Source organism: Komagataella phaffii, chromosome 1, assembly GCF_000027005.1.
Source record: "Komagataella phaffii GS115 chromosome 1, complete sequence".
Taxonomy (NCBI): domain Eukaryota; kingdom Fungi; phylum Ascomycota; class Pichiomycetes; order Pichiales; family Pichiaceae; genus Komagataella; species Komagataella phaffii.
This window is the reverse complement of record NC_012963.1, coordinates 1,250,797-1,264,414: the sequence shown is the minus strand read 5'-3', so window position 1 is coordinate 1,264,414 and position 13,618 is coordinate 1,250,797. Positions and strand designations below refer to the sequence as shown.

Here is a 13,618-nt window from a genome sequence, read left to right as displayed (position 1 = left end):
CACGATTATTTCTGGAATACAAGGAGCTGAGCTGAGAGCATAATAGCAACTGAATTCATTAAAATTAAATAGATTTCTCGTTAGACATAAAAACCTGCTTGATTATAATCAGGAGACCTAGCTGATGACGGCATTAGCAGCCATTTTGTTTTTGGAACAGGAATATAACTGTTACGTTGGTTTTTGGTCATTCCGACATATCCAGCATAGAAAGCGCACATAGCAGCAAGAAAACAAAATACACCACTAGCAGTTTCACATCCAGTATGATTTCCAAAGATGGCAATATCATACAAAAGGAAAAACATAGCTGTGAAGAACGTAAGTAAGAACAACGGCAAGGTCGATTTAAAAGTAGCCGTCCAAAGGACAATGGCAAAGACAGTCCAGGCTGCAACGTATAGACCCAACGCGTTAGTCAATTCATCCGCATCGGTATAGGCATCTACTCCCATCCCGTTCTGAATTGCACCAAATGAGGCAAAGAAACCACCATAACATAGCAGCAGTACTGAACCAAAGACGTTCTCAAGGACAATACTCCAGATACCACAAATGATTTGGATTAAACCTGAAGAAAACAAAAAGGAACCTGTTAAAACTGCTGGACTTGATACATTTCTGGTTCCGGCAAGAATAAGACCCAAAGTGAACAGAGAAGTACCCAGTGAAAACACGCCTGCTGGGACTGGATTTGCAAACTTACGAGAAGGTCTGACTTGGTAGCCGCTTATCAAGCCCCCAGTGAAAGGGGCCAAGTAATCTTGTTGAGTTGTAACAAACTCACCCTTATGTATTTCGTCGTGGGGGTTATGGGCTGTTTCTGCTGATGACTCGATATCTTGATGAGTAGACATTAAAAGTTATATTTTCTTAAGAATGGAGTGTAATTCGGATGAATTGAGCTTTCTTATATACATTTCTGATCGTTATTAATGTGCTCATGAGTGTGAAGGTCGATCAACTAAAAAACCACGCAGAAAACTGGTGATTATGGTCCAGTTGAGAAGCTTCAGTGGATCGGAAATTAGACGGAAAAGGATTGAAGACGTATTCTGAACATGGAGGAACGGGAGTAAATAGAAAATCATTAAGCTTAACCTTTTTAGGCTATCAAGTCCGTTGCTCTAGAAAATCAGGAGATAAATTATAGGGTGGAGACAATAAATGCTAATGTAAATCAACGCTTAAATCACGCAACATCCTATTCATCTAGTACGGAACCTTTGATGTAGCACATGTTCTTGATTGACAACTGCAAGGGTCAAAGGGAGTCAATTAAAATGCTCGGGATTTCTGGGTAAAATACGTGGAAGTAGCATGACTATTGGGGATATATATTTTTTACTTTGACACACCAAGAATAGCCCCTGCATGACACATATGGTACCCACATGAACATCTACTGGGAAAAGTGAACATTTTATTTTTAGCTAAGATGGACCTCCACACAACAAAATCGCGAGTTCTGTATGGAAATTTCTCTTACTTAAGCAAAAAGCCTTGGATTCTATATCTTCAATTGACAAGACGATGTTTCCCAATTCATCACTCTTTCGGAAGATCGCCTGTCCAGCAAAAGAAAAATGTAGTACTATGAATTGCATGTTTAATCATTCTTCTGAGAAGGTTATGAAGCAGCCATCCGCTGCTTCAAAAGTTGATCAACAACAGCAACCAGAAGATTCAACTGAAGGAGATAGAGAGAATCCAGAACAACTGTCCGGAACAGTAAAAACACTTAGCAAATTCTCGTCGGACCCCATTAAAACTGATTCGTCTGATTTCTTGAACAAAGTATTTCAGAATAATAAAGAAAATGGTGAAGTTAAACAAGTGCACAAGATTTCGTTGTTCCCTTCTTCGGCACCTCGATCAGATGAAAAGACCGACTCTGAGGGCTCATTTCTGTCCAGAGCGACGGTGATCAAAAGACCTGCGGAAGACTCTTTCGAAGATGAGACTTCAAAGAAACAGAAACCTTCCACTCCAACCAGACTTCTCCCAAAGAGTGTCCTGAATCCTCCCACTACTGTTCAAGAAAGAATGAGGTATCTCAAAAATGCTCATGAATCGTTGAAAAGTAAACTACGCAACAAGGATGACCAATATTGCGTGAATCTAGCTGTCAAACTTGAATTGGAAGCTGCCAAATCAACAACCAGTAAGAATGTATATGAAAGAGCCCTGAAGATCGCAATTTACAAAATTAGAAGTGAGGATTCTCCGCAAGGTACCCCTTCTTCGTCTGAATCTTCGCAACCAGTCTCCAAAATTGATGATCCAGATTGGGTGATTCCCAAGTTGAGTAAATTAATGGCACCCAAGAACAAGCTTAAACGGAACTCATTCATTCTTCAGATACCACCGCCTTATGATGGTCACTTATCGAAGAAAGTAATGCAATGTTCGCATTGTGGTGATGATTTCATTCTTGGTGAGCAAATGCTGCATGACGACAAATGTGTTTATCATCCAGAAAGGCCGAAACTGACAAAACAAGTCGCCTTAACAAATAGCAGGTATAATAACAGTTATAACACTCGGACATACCCATGTTGCAATACAACTATAGATGATGCTACTGCTGGATGTGCTACCCTCAAACATCACGTGTATAAACTGGAAGATCCTATTGAAATGCATCACAAGATACCATTCATCTTCACTGCAGATCGGAATGTTGATTATTTGGCTGTAGGATTGGATTGTGAAATGGGATGGACTTCATTCGGATTTGAACTTATTAGAGTTACTGTTGTTGATTTCTTCACGGAAGAGAAAATCTTGGATACGATTGTTCAACCCCTGGGTAAAATGATTGATTTGAATACCAAGTTCAGTGGAGTTTCTGAGATCACAGATTCAAATTCCGTTAGTTTCAAAAAAATGAGAGATCTCTTATTCAATGTAATCAATAGGCAAACTATTATTATTGGGCATGGATTAGAAAATGATATGAATGTCTTACGACTGATTCACACCAAAATCATTGATACTTCAATATTGTATTCGACTCACTATGACCCCAAGAGGAAAGACCCTCTAAGGTTGTTGGTATCCAACTTTCTTAACCGAAAAATTCAATCCGGAGAACATGACAGTATGGAAGATGCACTAGCCTGTATTCACATCATAAAGCATAAAATTCTAGAAAGATACACATAAACTCAATAGCTAATTTAGGCAATCCTTTATATTTTTTTGATATCGAAGTACCAACTCCTGATTATCAAGGATCCTGGACATCATTTTTGCATTATCCGTAAGTAGTTTATTAATCTCCTTAAGAGCCTGTTCAGCCTTAGTGTCTTCAAGCTTGGACTTTGATCGTGATTGCAAAGAGACTGCACTTTCTTGACTTTGTAGCGGCTTGTTTGTAAGAGTACTTTTACTGTTAATTTCATGCGTCAGGTTAGGTTCATCCTTATTTTTTGTAATCGTGCTGAAATCCAGCAATCCGAATGTAGTATCGTCGGTACCATTCTTGGCTGCGGCTCTATTTTCAGAAGATCTGCATCCCAAAGGAGTTTTCTTGATGGCCGCTACTTCCTCTCTTAACCGTTTTGGTGTGAAGGCCTCTCCCAAAGAAGGTGCTCTCTTTCTTAGTGGAGAGAGTCGTTCAGCTTCACCAAGCGTCCCAACGACTGGTTTATTTTCTTTCGAAAATGAATTTGAGCCCAGTGAGGATGTACTTCTCCGTCGTTTACCATTACCTTGTGTCAATAAAGTGGAATCGTTTTCATCGGGGTAGATCCCTATACTTGGTTCCCGTCTACTCATCTGCCGAACTACGATAAGTTTGTTTATTGTTTTCATGTCAACATAAGGTGGTGTTGAGGTGTCTTAACTGTGGGGAGACTACTGGGTGGGTTCTACGATAAAGTATAAACGGGATGGAGATAAGAACCTTTACTTGAGGTAAAGTAAAACGATCCATTTAGTCTTATATATAAATGTATGCAAAGTCGGCCGAACACTAAAAATTTCTAATTTTGTTCACAAGAGATCGTTCCTTCGATCATGGAACCCATATTGAAATTGGCAGATGCAGACGAGATTTTGATATTTGATGAGGAAACATGCAAATAGTAGTCCATTGCTGTCAGGACACACTTGTCTAAATAAGCATCTATTTACATCATTTCACTTGTGGCACGACGGAGTCGCATATGATAGGTGCGCTTTCTATAAAGACGGGCTCGGGTACTAGAGAGAATACTCATGACTCAACGCTGCTTAGCAATGCAATAAATCACGAGATCTTGGTTGAAAGAATGGGTTAATGGAATAGATGAAATAGTCACCGTTAATGAAATTGTTTTAAGTTTGAAATTTTCTGTCTTTTTGTAATCTTTTTGTTATTTGGCTTTAAAGTAATACCCATTGAAAACATTGAACAATATTCACTTAAGAATATAGCTAAGATGAATCTGATAATTTTGGCATATGGCCAAAAGTTAAATCGGACTTTTTCAGAGGCCAAATAATTGGTATCAATGAAAAAACAGGTTTGCACTTTCCCATGGTATTTTGATGATGATGGTGTGTGGAGTGTCTGCCACCTAGACATTTTTAATTAAACTAATCCACTCAAACTCAACCGCTCCAGGAATGGAGGCAAATCCTCCTTCCGAAGCTCAATTAGTGAACTCTCAAAACTATCGACTTTGGCCTTTGCACCTATTTGCTCAGCAACTTCTTGAAAAGCCAATGAAAAAGTATTCAATAATGCGATATTCTTCAAAGTCGATCCGTCGTCTTCAGGAGGAAATTTCGGGGGCAATCCACAAACCAAGTACGTCTGAGAATCTGGATCAAAACACGCTATAACTAAAGGAAGTATTGTGGAATCCATCTCCGAATAGCAGTCCAACAACCAATTCCCTAGTTTCATCACGATCAATGGATTTCGAAATAACCTATTGTAATTAGTAAGAAGATCCATCGTTAGCTCATTATCATCCAATGAAGTCTGGAAACGCTTCATCTCATTAGAATGGATACTGCTACTCCAAGAGACAGAGGCTTCCTTCAAAACCACTAACCTGAACACTTTCAAATTAGTAACCATCCTCTTCTCCAAAATTTCAAATCCTTTATCAAAAACAAACCGCTGTTGCCATTTTGCAATCTCTAAACCTTTTTTAACAAATGTAAAGTCTGTAAGAGCATCGTAGCAGTGCCAGAAATTTGATATAAATTGAGCTTCCCGTTGGGATATTATTTCCGAAAGTTCAGCTTCTTGTGTCTTTGGAGCAGTTTCATCCTTGTATGTATTCTTTGTTTCATCGTTACTCTTTTCAGTTCTTGTTCTAGATGGTTTCTTCACCCTTCCTTTTAGATCTCCATTAAAATCCAGGAGAGCAGTAATAGAATCGACGTACTCCACAGCACTAACAGCACCTTTAAACCCAAAGTTTCTTATGAAACCCTCTTCAATAAGTCCATCCAATTGAAAATCATGTAAATATCTGGTCAAAATAGCAGGTAATCGCTTCTTCATCTTGATATCTAAATAATGCCAATTCTGAGATGCGGCATGCAGGGAAATACCCATTTTAGCAAACATTTTATTGATTCTTTTCTTCCCGTCATTAGTATACAGTTTGAGTTTTGAGTTGACAAAATTGGAGTAAAAGAATGAGTTGTAAAGATTCCAATGCCGTAATAAAAACAGCTTGTAATCCTTTTCTATAATCAAAGTGTTAGTATCCAGACTTTTATTGCTAAGTACGTGGCCACCATTTTCCACTACAGCGTCACTATGTTCATTGATGGAGCTGTTGATTGAGCTTTCCAGTCTCACCACTTCGTCTTTCAGCGATGGAACGATCTTCTGGTACACGTTAGAATATAAGGGCATCAAAGATGTAGTGCCAAGTATGGCCAGCCACAAATCATCGATTTTGGTTTCACCAACGGAAGAAATCAATGTGTATGCTTGTAAAGCGACCGAAGTCGCAATAGTAGAGCCTTGGTTGTAATAATTGTCGATGGTTTCTTCACTCTTACGGAGTAGGCGTTTTCGTTTTTGAGAAGGAGGGGGCGATAGTGAACGATGTCTTTTCCTTGATCCCAATTCCCCATCATCTTCTGCGTCCTCATCTTCGTCGGTATCTCCTCTTTGATCATTTTGTTCATCATTATCGGTCTCCATCTCAGCTTCGTTTTCATTATGAGGCATTTCATTCTCCAATTCCAGTAGTTGGTTATAGGCTTCACGTTCTTCAACTAGCTCTCTCTCTAGTTGTCCATCATCAAAACATATTACGTTATCACTGGAGAACAAATTATCTAAGTTCCAAGGCCTGTGACCATCTATTATGTACACTTTCTTATTAGATGCCTGTGGACTATTGAGGTCCAAAAACGTCACCATATCAACCATTGCGCCACATCCCAGGATGATAACGTTTACTACATCAAAATCAAGCTGCTCAAACTTCTTTTTCAGATCCGTGTACCCGATTACTGGTACCAGCTGAAAACTAATTAGGTGTTTCCTAAACATTGTAGTGAGCATTTTTGATGAACAAATAGCGTCAACATCCAACGAAGAGGCAAATATTACCAGTCGACAGGTTGTATGAGATAGAGACGACTTGCTTATACTCCTGAAGGCCTTGTGGAACTCTATGGGGTTCAAATACATCTGTAGAACCCGAAAGTGGCTGATATTTGGTGTAAGTGGGTTAGTATAAAATATAGACGCGTTCGCGTTTTTCTGGTACCAATAGTTATCTCTCAGCGATTAATCATGACAGCTCAATGAAGGTGTTGAACTACTAAAACAAATGTAATCGTAGAACTGCATTAGACAAAGAAACTGCTAACAATACATCATTATTTTATCTAAATACTTAGTACCTTTCCTCAAGATATTGTTTCACCAACCTCTTCAATTCTCTGTCAATAGTCTTCAACATGGACTTTTCTGTGGAGTTGTTCGAAATATCAGCCACATTGTCAACTTGGATGTTGGACAATCTTCTTTGAGCAAAGTATAGTTTAATCTGCGCAAGTATTTCCAAAGTACGGAGATTACCGTTTACGCCGTTCGTTTTCATCTCTTGAAGAAGAGCTAAAATTGGGTCCAAGTCCTGTGTTTTCAGCCATGTTTGCTTCAAAATAACGTTGTAGAAATCATTAGTGCAGGTAACCATGTACAGGCTTATATCCCAAGCCTTTATTTTCTCAAAGATGTTAATGGCGTAATCATAAGAATTGAAATCTACAATCAATGATATCACGCAGTGTAATATTAATGCCTGAATGACTGTTGGGGTTAAAAGAGGTAATTCCGGGGTTTTTGAGGACTGAATGGCTACCTCTTCAAGGCTGAATGACTTTTGTGAGTTTGGTTTGTTGGATTTGGACTGTTTCAAATACTTTTCTGTCATCTTTAATGCAAATCTGTATACGTCAACATCTGTGTTCAATGAGTTGATATGTCTCAAAGTTGGCTCCAGTTTTTCGAATAATTCCTTTCTGATTTTTTCTTGTTCTTTGAAAAACTCAACACTTTTCGATGCATTACCTTGTGTGTCTACAGATTTCTGGAAATAGTTGGAAGTTAGGGACAATGGGAAGTCTCTAATATCTTTATCAGTTAAACTGACCTTATTATCACCGTTTGAGGTTTCATTTTCTTGAAATAATGCATGTAGAGATTTTGGCTTAACAGTTTTACGGCCTCTTCTCAGTATTTTCGTGCTGTTCAAAGGTTGTGTCTTGTTCTTCTGATGTAATGATTCAAAAATTTGACTGAAGACATTTCTTTCCTGTAGAGAAGGGCCTGAGGTTTGGTTCAATTGCTGGACTTTGGCTGTCTTCAAGTGCATCTCTAAAATATTGTCAACTAGCCCATCGATCTCCGTATCCTTTTTGGGCTTTTCCGAGGAAACTTCCTTAAGCTTTTCGCCAATAGTGGGTTCTTTACTGTCTTTCGTGGAAGAGTAGCTAACCCAATCATCCAAAATGGATCTAATTTTATTTCTGACACTAAAAGCACCACTCAAATGTCTGGCCTGTATCTTCATCCGGCCTCTGCTCCAATATTTTGGACGTGAGAGACTGGAAGAGTGTTGTTAGTTTTCACCACGATTTTTTTTTGTTAAGGGCGCCCCTACTAACAGCTGTCGAGGGAGGGGTCCTGAGGTGAATTTTAATCCGCTCCAGAATCCAGAATGTATTATATTTACATGTACTATGTACATTAATCATGAGACTTTCCACTGATCTTTGGATACAATCGTCCAGCATGATAATTTATAGACGACCTGGTAGCTTGGGCTCCGCCCTTATTAGTATCCATACATGCTTTCAGAGACAGCTCTAGCTCTTTGCAAGCTTGACTTCCCTCTCCATTAGATGCCCAACAGTTCAATAATGTTGACATGACAACCATACAGGGGTTGGACTTTGTTTGAAGCAATGGCTTTCTAACCTTTAACCTCGGCAAAGGAGGTAATCTGACTGGCTTCTGCGGCATCTTGGTCAACTCAGGGTGTGTAATTCAAGAAGATTGGATTAAAATGGATTGAAAGATTTCTTCTTGTTCGCGACTTGAAGAGCTTACTCCCTTCCACGCTAGACGGAGCCATCATCCACTACAGCTAAAAGTTTCCCTATAGGATTTCCCTTCAAGCTTTATCGCGGATTAAACATCGGTTCGAAGTAGTTACTTCCTTTCAACGAACACATCATTGACATGGATGTCTTTGAACAAGGACTCTCCACACAACAAAATGGAACCCAGGAATCAAATATTGATGTGATCAGCCTGGACTCATCACTATCTTCGGAACAAGAAGCTGAAGTGGAAAATAACAATGCATCTTCGACTAGCACTTCCTCCTCCAAGATCTCTAGGAGTAACGATATCTTATCTGAGTCCCTAAACATAATAGAATATGAAATTCCAAGCCATGAACCTATGACCTATAAAGATGCAATACATTACAATCCCACCAAAGAAGATTGCTACAAGACAAGACTTTGTCTGAAAGCTATAGGTATTTCCAAGTTCATCGACCTCTCGTTATCAGAAACACCAGGGGCAAGTGATTTTGTTTATCTTATTAAGTTACTCGGGTTCGCACCCAAAGAATATCCTGAGGATGAAAACTCTACCGAAACGGTATACACATTGGTCAAGTATCTTCAGAGAGCAATGCATAGAGTAATTACCACGAGGACAAAGAAGCTGGATTTTCACACTATAGATCACCTAATAGAAGCTATAAAAACTTCTAAAAACATCTTGGTACTCACCGGAGCAGGTATAAGCACCTCATTAGGTATTCCAGACTTTAGATCATCTGAAGGATTTTATACCAAGCTGCAGGAACAAGGATTGGATGATCCTCAAACAGTGTTTGATCTTGAATACTTCAAACAGGATCCCTCCTTGTTCTATAGTATTGCTCACCTAGTTCTGCCTCCGGAAGGTTCTTTTACTCCTCTCCATGGATTCATCAAGTTGCTTGCCGATAAAGGTAGCCTCTTAAGAAACTATACCCAAAATATTGACAACCTAGAGGCTAATGCAGGAATTCCGTCGGAGAAAGTCATACAATGTCATGGCTCATTTGCTACAGCTTCTTGTATTACATGTAAATACAAAATTCCTGGAGAAACCATTTTTGAAGAGATAAGAAATTCGGAATTACCTTTATGTCCTTTTTGTATAAAACGGAGACAAAAATTGATTAAGGAGATTGAAGCATTGGATGACTCGGAGCAAGGAATTTCCAGGCATTCGTTTTCATTTCTTGGTTCCACCGTGAAAAGATCGTATGCTGAAAGCTACGGAGTTATGAAACCTGATATTACATTTTTTGGTGAAGATTTGCCTAGAGTTTTTCATGATAATATTATTCAAGATGTCAAAAACTGTGATTTATTATTATGTATTGGAACATCGCTTAAAGTCGCCCCGGTAAGTGAAATTGTGAACAAAGTCAAGCCTGAAATTCCACAAGTTCTTATCAATAAAGATCCTGTGACCCATACGGAGTTTGACATCTCTCTCTTAGGTTATTGTGATGAGCTTATAGTTTATCTTTGTGAGGCAATGGGATGGAAAATTGACCATCCAAAAGTAGATGAACTTCTCGACTCAATTGAAGGGCTGATGGAACTGGAAGGGGAATCTGGGAGATACCAGCTGGTTTTAAAGGAGGAAGAAAGCCAAGAAGTTACTCAGTTGCAAGCTACGCCAATTGAATCATCCCATAGACAATTTCAAGAAGCATCCCTAATGGGGCTGTAAAATAAAGGCGCTTGTTTTATAGACAGATCTTTCTGGTTGATCTAGACTGATAGCGGAATTCAAACTTGTATGTAGCCCCATCTTCTAAAAGGAATGAGCGAAGACCAAAATTGGTGCGACCCGCGAGGCACTTTCCACCATCATTTTGTTCGACGATCTAAACGATCAGTATAGATTCAACCTTAACCTTATACGTTCTCTCCGTTCGATCACACATAGTACACGACGCAGGGTAATGTCCAGTATTCGAAGCAGATTGAAGGCTAGAGAAGACGACTCTTTTCAAGAGGCTCTCCAATTTTTAAACAACAAACAGTACAAGAAAGCTTTGAAAAATGTAGATGGCATCTTAAAGAAGAATCCTGGTCACACAGAAAGTGTAGCCTTAAAGGCGTTACTGTTATACCATTTGAAAGAAAAATCTGAGGCGAAGGTCTACGCTAAGCAGGCTGCTGTTCAAGGTGATTCGAAACCGGTAACCAACCACATTTTGGGAATTTACTACAGGAGTGTTCAGGATTACCAAGAGGCGGCTATTTGGTTTCAAAAAGCTGTAGATAACAAAATTGCTAACTTCAATGTTTACAAGGACTTGTCTTGTCTACAAGCCCAAAATCACAGATATGTCGGTATGGTGAAATCGAGACTGATGACCTTAGAAAAAGAAGCCGGGTATAGATGTAATTGGACAGGTTTGGCCATTGCTCATCATTTGAATAAAGATTACAATGCAGCAGTTAAAACTCTGACCAAGTTTGAGGAACTTGCGAAAGACAGTTTGAGCGAAGGGGATCTACTGGAGCATTCCCAATTGTTACTCTACAAGGCTATCATCCTGAATGAGGCTGGTGAATTCCAGGCATCTTTGAATGCATTGAATCAAGATGAAAAAAGCATTTTTGACAAACTAAAGTTTGATGAATTAAAGGCAAAGAATCTGATCCAATTAGGTGACTTGAAAGCTGCTTCAATGATTTATCGTAAACTTTTAAAAAGGAACCCAGACAATAATTCGTACTACTACTTGTTAGAAATATGTTTAGGCACCAATGTTGCTTCTGCTGATGTCAGAAAGCGATTATATCAAAGATTGGCAGGTTTTTATCCAAAGTCTGATCCACCAAAGTTTATCCCTCTTACGTTCCTCGAGGGTGACAAATTTGTCGAAGCTGCTTCTGACTATGTTCTGGAACAGTTAAGAAGGGGAATTCCTTCAGCCTTTGTTAATGTCAAACCATTGTACAAAGATGTAAACAAAGCCAAAGCTTTAGGGTCCATTGTTACAGAATTTTTCAATAAGAATCACACCAGCCCAACCACCTATGTTTGGTCCGGATACTACCTGGCTCAACACTACTTGGAACTTGGTCAATTGAATGAAGCTTTGAAATTTGCCAACTTAGTAATTGAACACACTCCAACTCTTGTGGAGCCTTACATTGTTAAGGCTCGTGTTTTCAAACACAAAGGTGAGCCTTTAGATGCAGCTAAGTTCATGGATGAAGCCAGAAAGCTTGATTTGCAAGATAAGTTCATCAACTCAAAAACCACTAAATATTACTTGAGAGCCAACTTAATAAATGAAGCAACTCAAACTATCAAGCTATTCCACAGAATTGATGATAGTGTTGATGTCATTGAAGGTCTACACAATACTGAATGTGTGTGGTTCATCACGGAGGAAGCTGAGGCATTTTACAGAATTTTCAAAGAGAAAATGGCTCTGCTCAAGGATGGAGATTTTGACGCTGACCTACAGCAAGAAATTTTGGAGAATCAAGGGCTTGCTTACAAGAGATTCCAGGCCATTGATACGATCTTTGGAGTCTTTATAGACGAACAGTTTGATTTCCATAGTTATTGTCCCAGGAAGGGGACTCCAGCAAGCTATATTGAAATGATTAGATGGGCTGATAATCTTTATCATCAACCAATGTACACCAGAGCTTCTGTTGGTATTTGCAAGATCTTGTTTAACATTCATAAGAAACCTGAAGATTTAAACCCCAAAGGATTGAGTAGGCAGGAAAAGAAACGCCGTGACGCATTAAGCATCTCTCAAAAATCGTATCGTGAAGACGACGATGTGTTCGGAGAAAGGGCAGTTGAAGAGTTGACTATGGATGATTTGAACACAATATACAACAGACTGAATAAACAATATATTCAAGTCAACGAACTTGGGTTCGAATTATATTGCCGTCAATATAAGGTCATATTTGCTGCACAAGCCCTAATCAACCTTTCCAAATTGACCAATAACAAACACAGGGAAATTGGTCATTTCCTTATCAAACTAAATTTTGACGTTTTATCCAGTGATAAAGTCCCTGATTCGTTGAAGAAGGTGGTCAAAATAACATTGTTGAAAAATTTTCCTGAAACAAAAGATTTACTAGATGACAGAAGCCAAATGGAAGCGTATGCTAACCAAAAATTCCTGAGTAGTCTAACTCTGTGATCGGTAAGTATATATACATAGAATACATCTGCTCATGAGTTCATCCAACTTTCCACCTGACTTCTTGCAATGCCACTTGTGAATCTCAGACCATGTTTGCCACCTGGGAAGTAACTAATGAAATACCATATCATGGCAATGAACTGGACTATACAACTGAGGATTACTAGTATAGTGCTTTTTAAGACAACAGCGAATACTAAAGTCGCTGTGATACTTGCAAAATACCCCATAGTAAAGGGAAGTCTTTCAGCAGATGTCAGATGAATAAAATAGTTTTTGGCCCCTTGAAGCACCCCAAAGGATGCAAGGAAGAAAACGGAACCCATTGTCCATAATAAAGCAAACTTGGTGGGTTTTATTGTGAGGACGGGAAATAATAAGACACAAATGATGAAACAAACTGCGCTTCCAGCAATTAAAACGGCGAATATTAGCATTCTGTCCCACCTTGAAAGTTCAAACATGCCAGGGTCGCTAGTAGCCACGTCTTCATTGTCTAAAGTAATATCGCCATCAGTGGAGAAAGGATTGAATTTCTGAAATGTTGATTTGAAGGTTGAGCTAGATGAGGGTGAAAATTGTTCAGATCTCTGTGGAATTGTAGTGGGAAGAATCGAATAGTCATTCCCCAGGTTGACGCCTGGAATTTTATTAAGGGTACTCTTGAACATTTCTAGAGAACTGAGTTTAGCTGGCAGTGTTTTGATGGGAGATACAGGAACTGACTGAGGCGCGAGATTAATACTGATGGTTAAATCAGGCATCGGGACAACACCTCACTTTAAGGACATAAGAGTCTTCTACAAATTTGTATCTATCTAAAGGAAACTAAGGAGCTCATCTCGCTGGCATTCTATTATGTCAGGACTCCTGCCCAT

At 39.1% G+C, this 13,618-nt stretch overlaps 8 protein-coding genes across 8 annotated transcripts; 3 read left to right on the top strand and 5 right to left on the bottom strand.

The window, feature by feature from the left end:
* Positions 1-80: 80 nt before the first annotated feature.
* On the bottom strand, positions 81-857 carry PAS_chr1-1_0378 (Putative transmembrane protein involved in export of ammonia; the record flags this gene model as incomplete). The annotated part of the gene is made up of 1 exon (XM_002489992.1): positions 81-857. One exon carries the CDS (start codon positions 855-857, stop codon positions 81-83), a length of 777 nt encoding a protein of 258 aa, XP_002490037.1.
* Positions 858-1,596: 739 nt separating this feature from the next.
* On the top strand, positions 1,597-3,168 carry PAS_chr1-1_0377 (RNA exonuclease; the record flags this gene model as incomplete). Its single annotated transcript, XM_002489991.1, has 1 exon — positions 1,597-3,168. The coding sequence occupies one exon, from the start codon at positions 1,597-1,599 to the stop codon at positions 3,166-3,168; it is 1,572 nt and encodes a 523-aa protein (XP_002490036.1).
* Positions 3,169-4,579: 1,411 nt separating this feature from the next.
* PAS_chr1-1_0376 (DNA replication initiation factor) lies at positions 4,580-6,655 on the bottom strand (the record flags this gene model as incomplete). The annotated part of the gene is made up of 1 exon (XM_002489990.1): positions 4,580-6,655. The coding sequence occupies one exon, from the start codon at positions 6,653-6,655 to the stop codon at positions 4,580-4,582; it is 2,076 nt and encodes a 691-aa protein (XP_002490035.1).
* A 208-nt stretch (positions 6,656-6,863) lies between these two features.
* On the bottom strand, positions 6,864-8,042 carry PAS_chr1-1_0501 (uncharacterized protein; the record flags this gene model as incomplete). The annotated part of the gene is made up of 1 exon (XM_002489989.1): positions 6,864-8,042. The coding sequence occupies one exon, from the start codon at positions 8,040-8,042 to the stop codon at positions 6,864-6,866; it is 1,179 nt and encodes a 392-aa protein (XP_002490034.1).
* Positions 8,043-8,218: 176 nt separating this feature from the next.
* PAS_chr1-1_0375 (mitochondrial 37S ribosomal protein YmS-T) lies at positions 8,219-8,494 on the bottom strand (the record flags this gene model as incomplete). The annotated part of the gene is made up of 1 exon (XM_002489988.1): positions 8,219-8,494. The coding sequence occupies one exon, from the start codon at positions 8,492-8,494 to the stop codon at positions 8,219-8,221; it is 276 nt and encodes a 91-aa protein (XP_002490033.1).
* Positions 8,495-8,713: 219 nt separating this feature from the next.
* On the top strand, positions 8,714-10,276 carry PAS_chr1-1_0374 (Conserved NAD+ dependent histone deacetylase of the Sirtuin family; the record flags this gene model as incomplete). The annotated part of the gene is made up of 1 exon (XM_002489987.1): positions 8,714-10,276. One exon carries the CDS (start codon positions 8,714-8,716, stop codon positions 10,274-10,276), a length of 1,563 nt encoding a protein of 520 aa, XP_002490032.1.
* Positions 10,277-10,511: 235 nt separating this feature from the next.
* On the top strand, positions 10,512-12,737 carry PAS_chr1-1_0373 (Subunit of the N-terminal acetyltransferase NatA (Nat1p, Ard1p, Nat5p); the record flags this gene model as incomplete). The annotated part of the gene is made up of 1 exon (XM_002489986.1): positions 10,512-12,737. One exon carries the CDS (start codon positions 10,512-10,514, stop codon positions 12,735-12,737), a length of 2,226 nt encoding a protein of 741 aa, XP_002490031.1.
* Positions 12,738-12,769: 32 nt separating this feature from the next.
* Positions 12,770-13,411, bottom strand: PAS_chr1-1_0372 (Non-essential tetra-spanning membrane protein found mostly in the late Golgi; the record flags this gene model as incomplete). The annotated part of the gene is made up of 1 exon (XM_002489985.1): positions 12,770-13,411. One exon carries the CDS (start codon positions 13,409-13,411, stop codon positions 12,770-12,772), a length of 642 nt encoding a protein of 213 aa, XP_002490030.1.
* Positions 13,412-13,618: the final 207 nt, after the last annotated feature.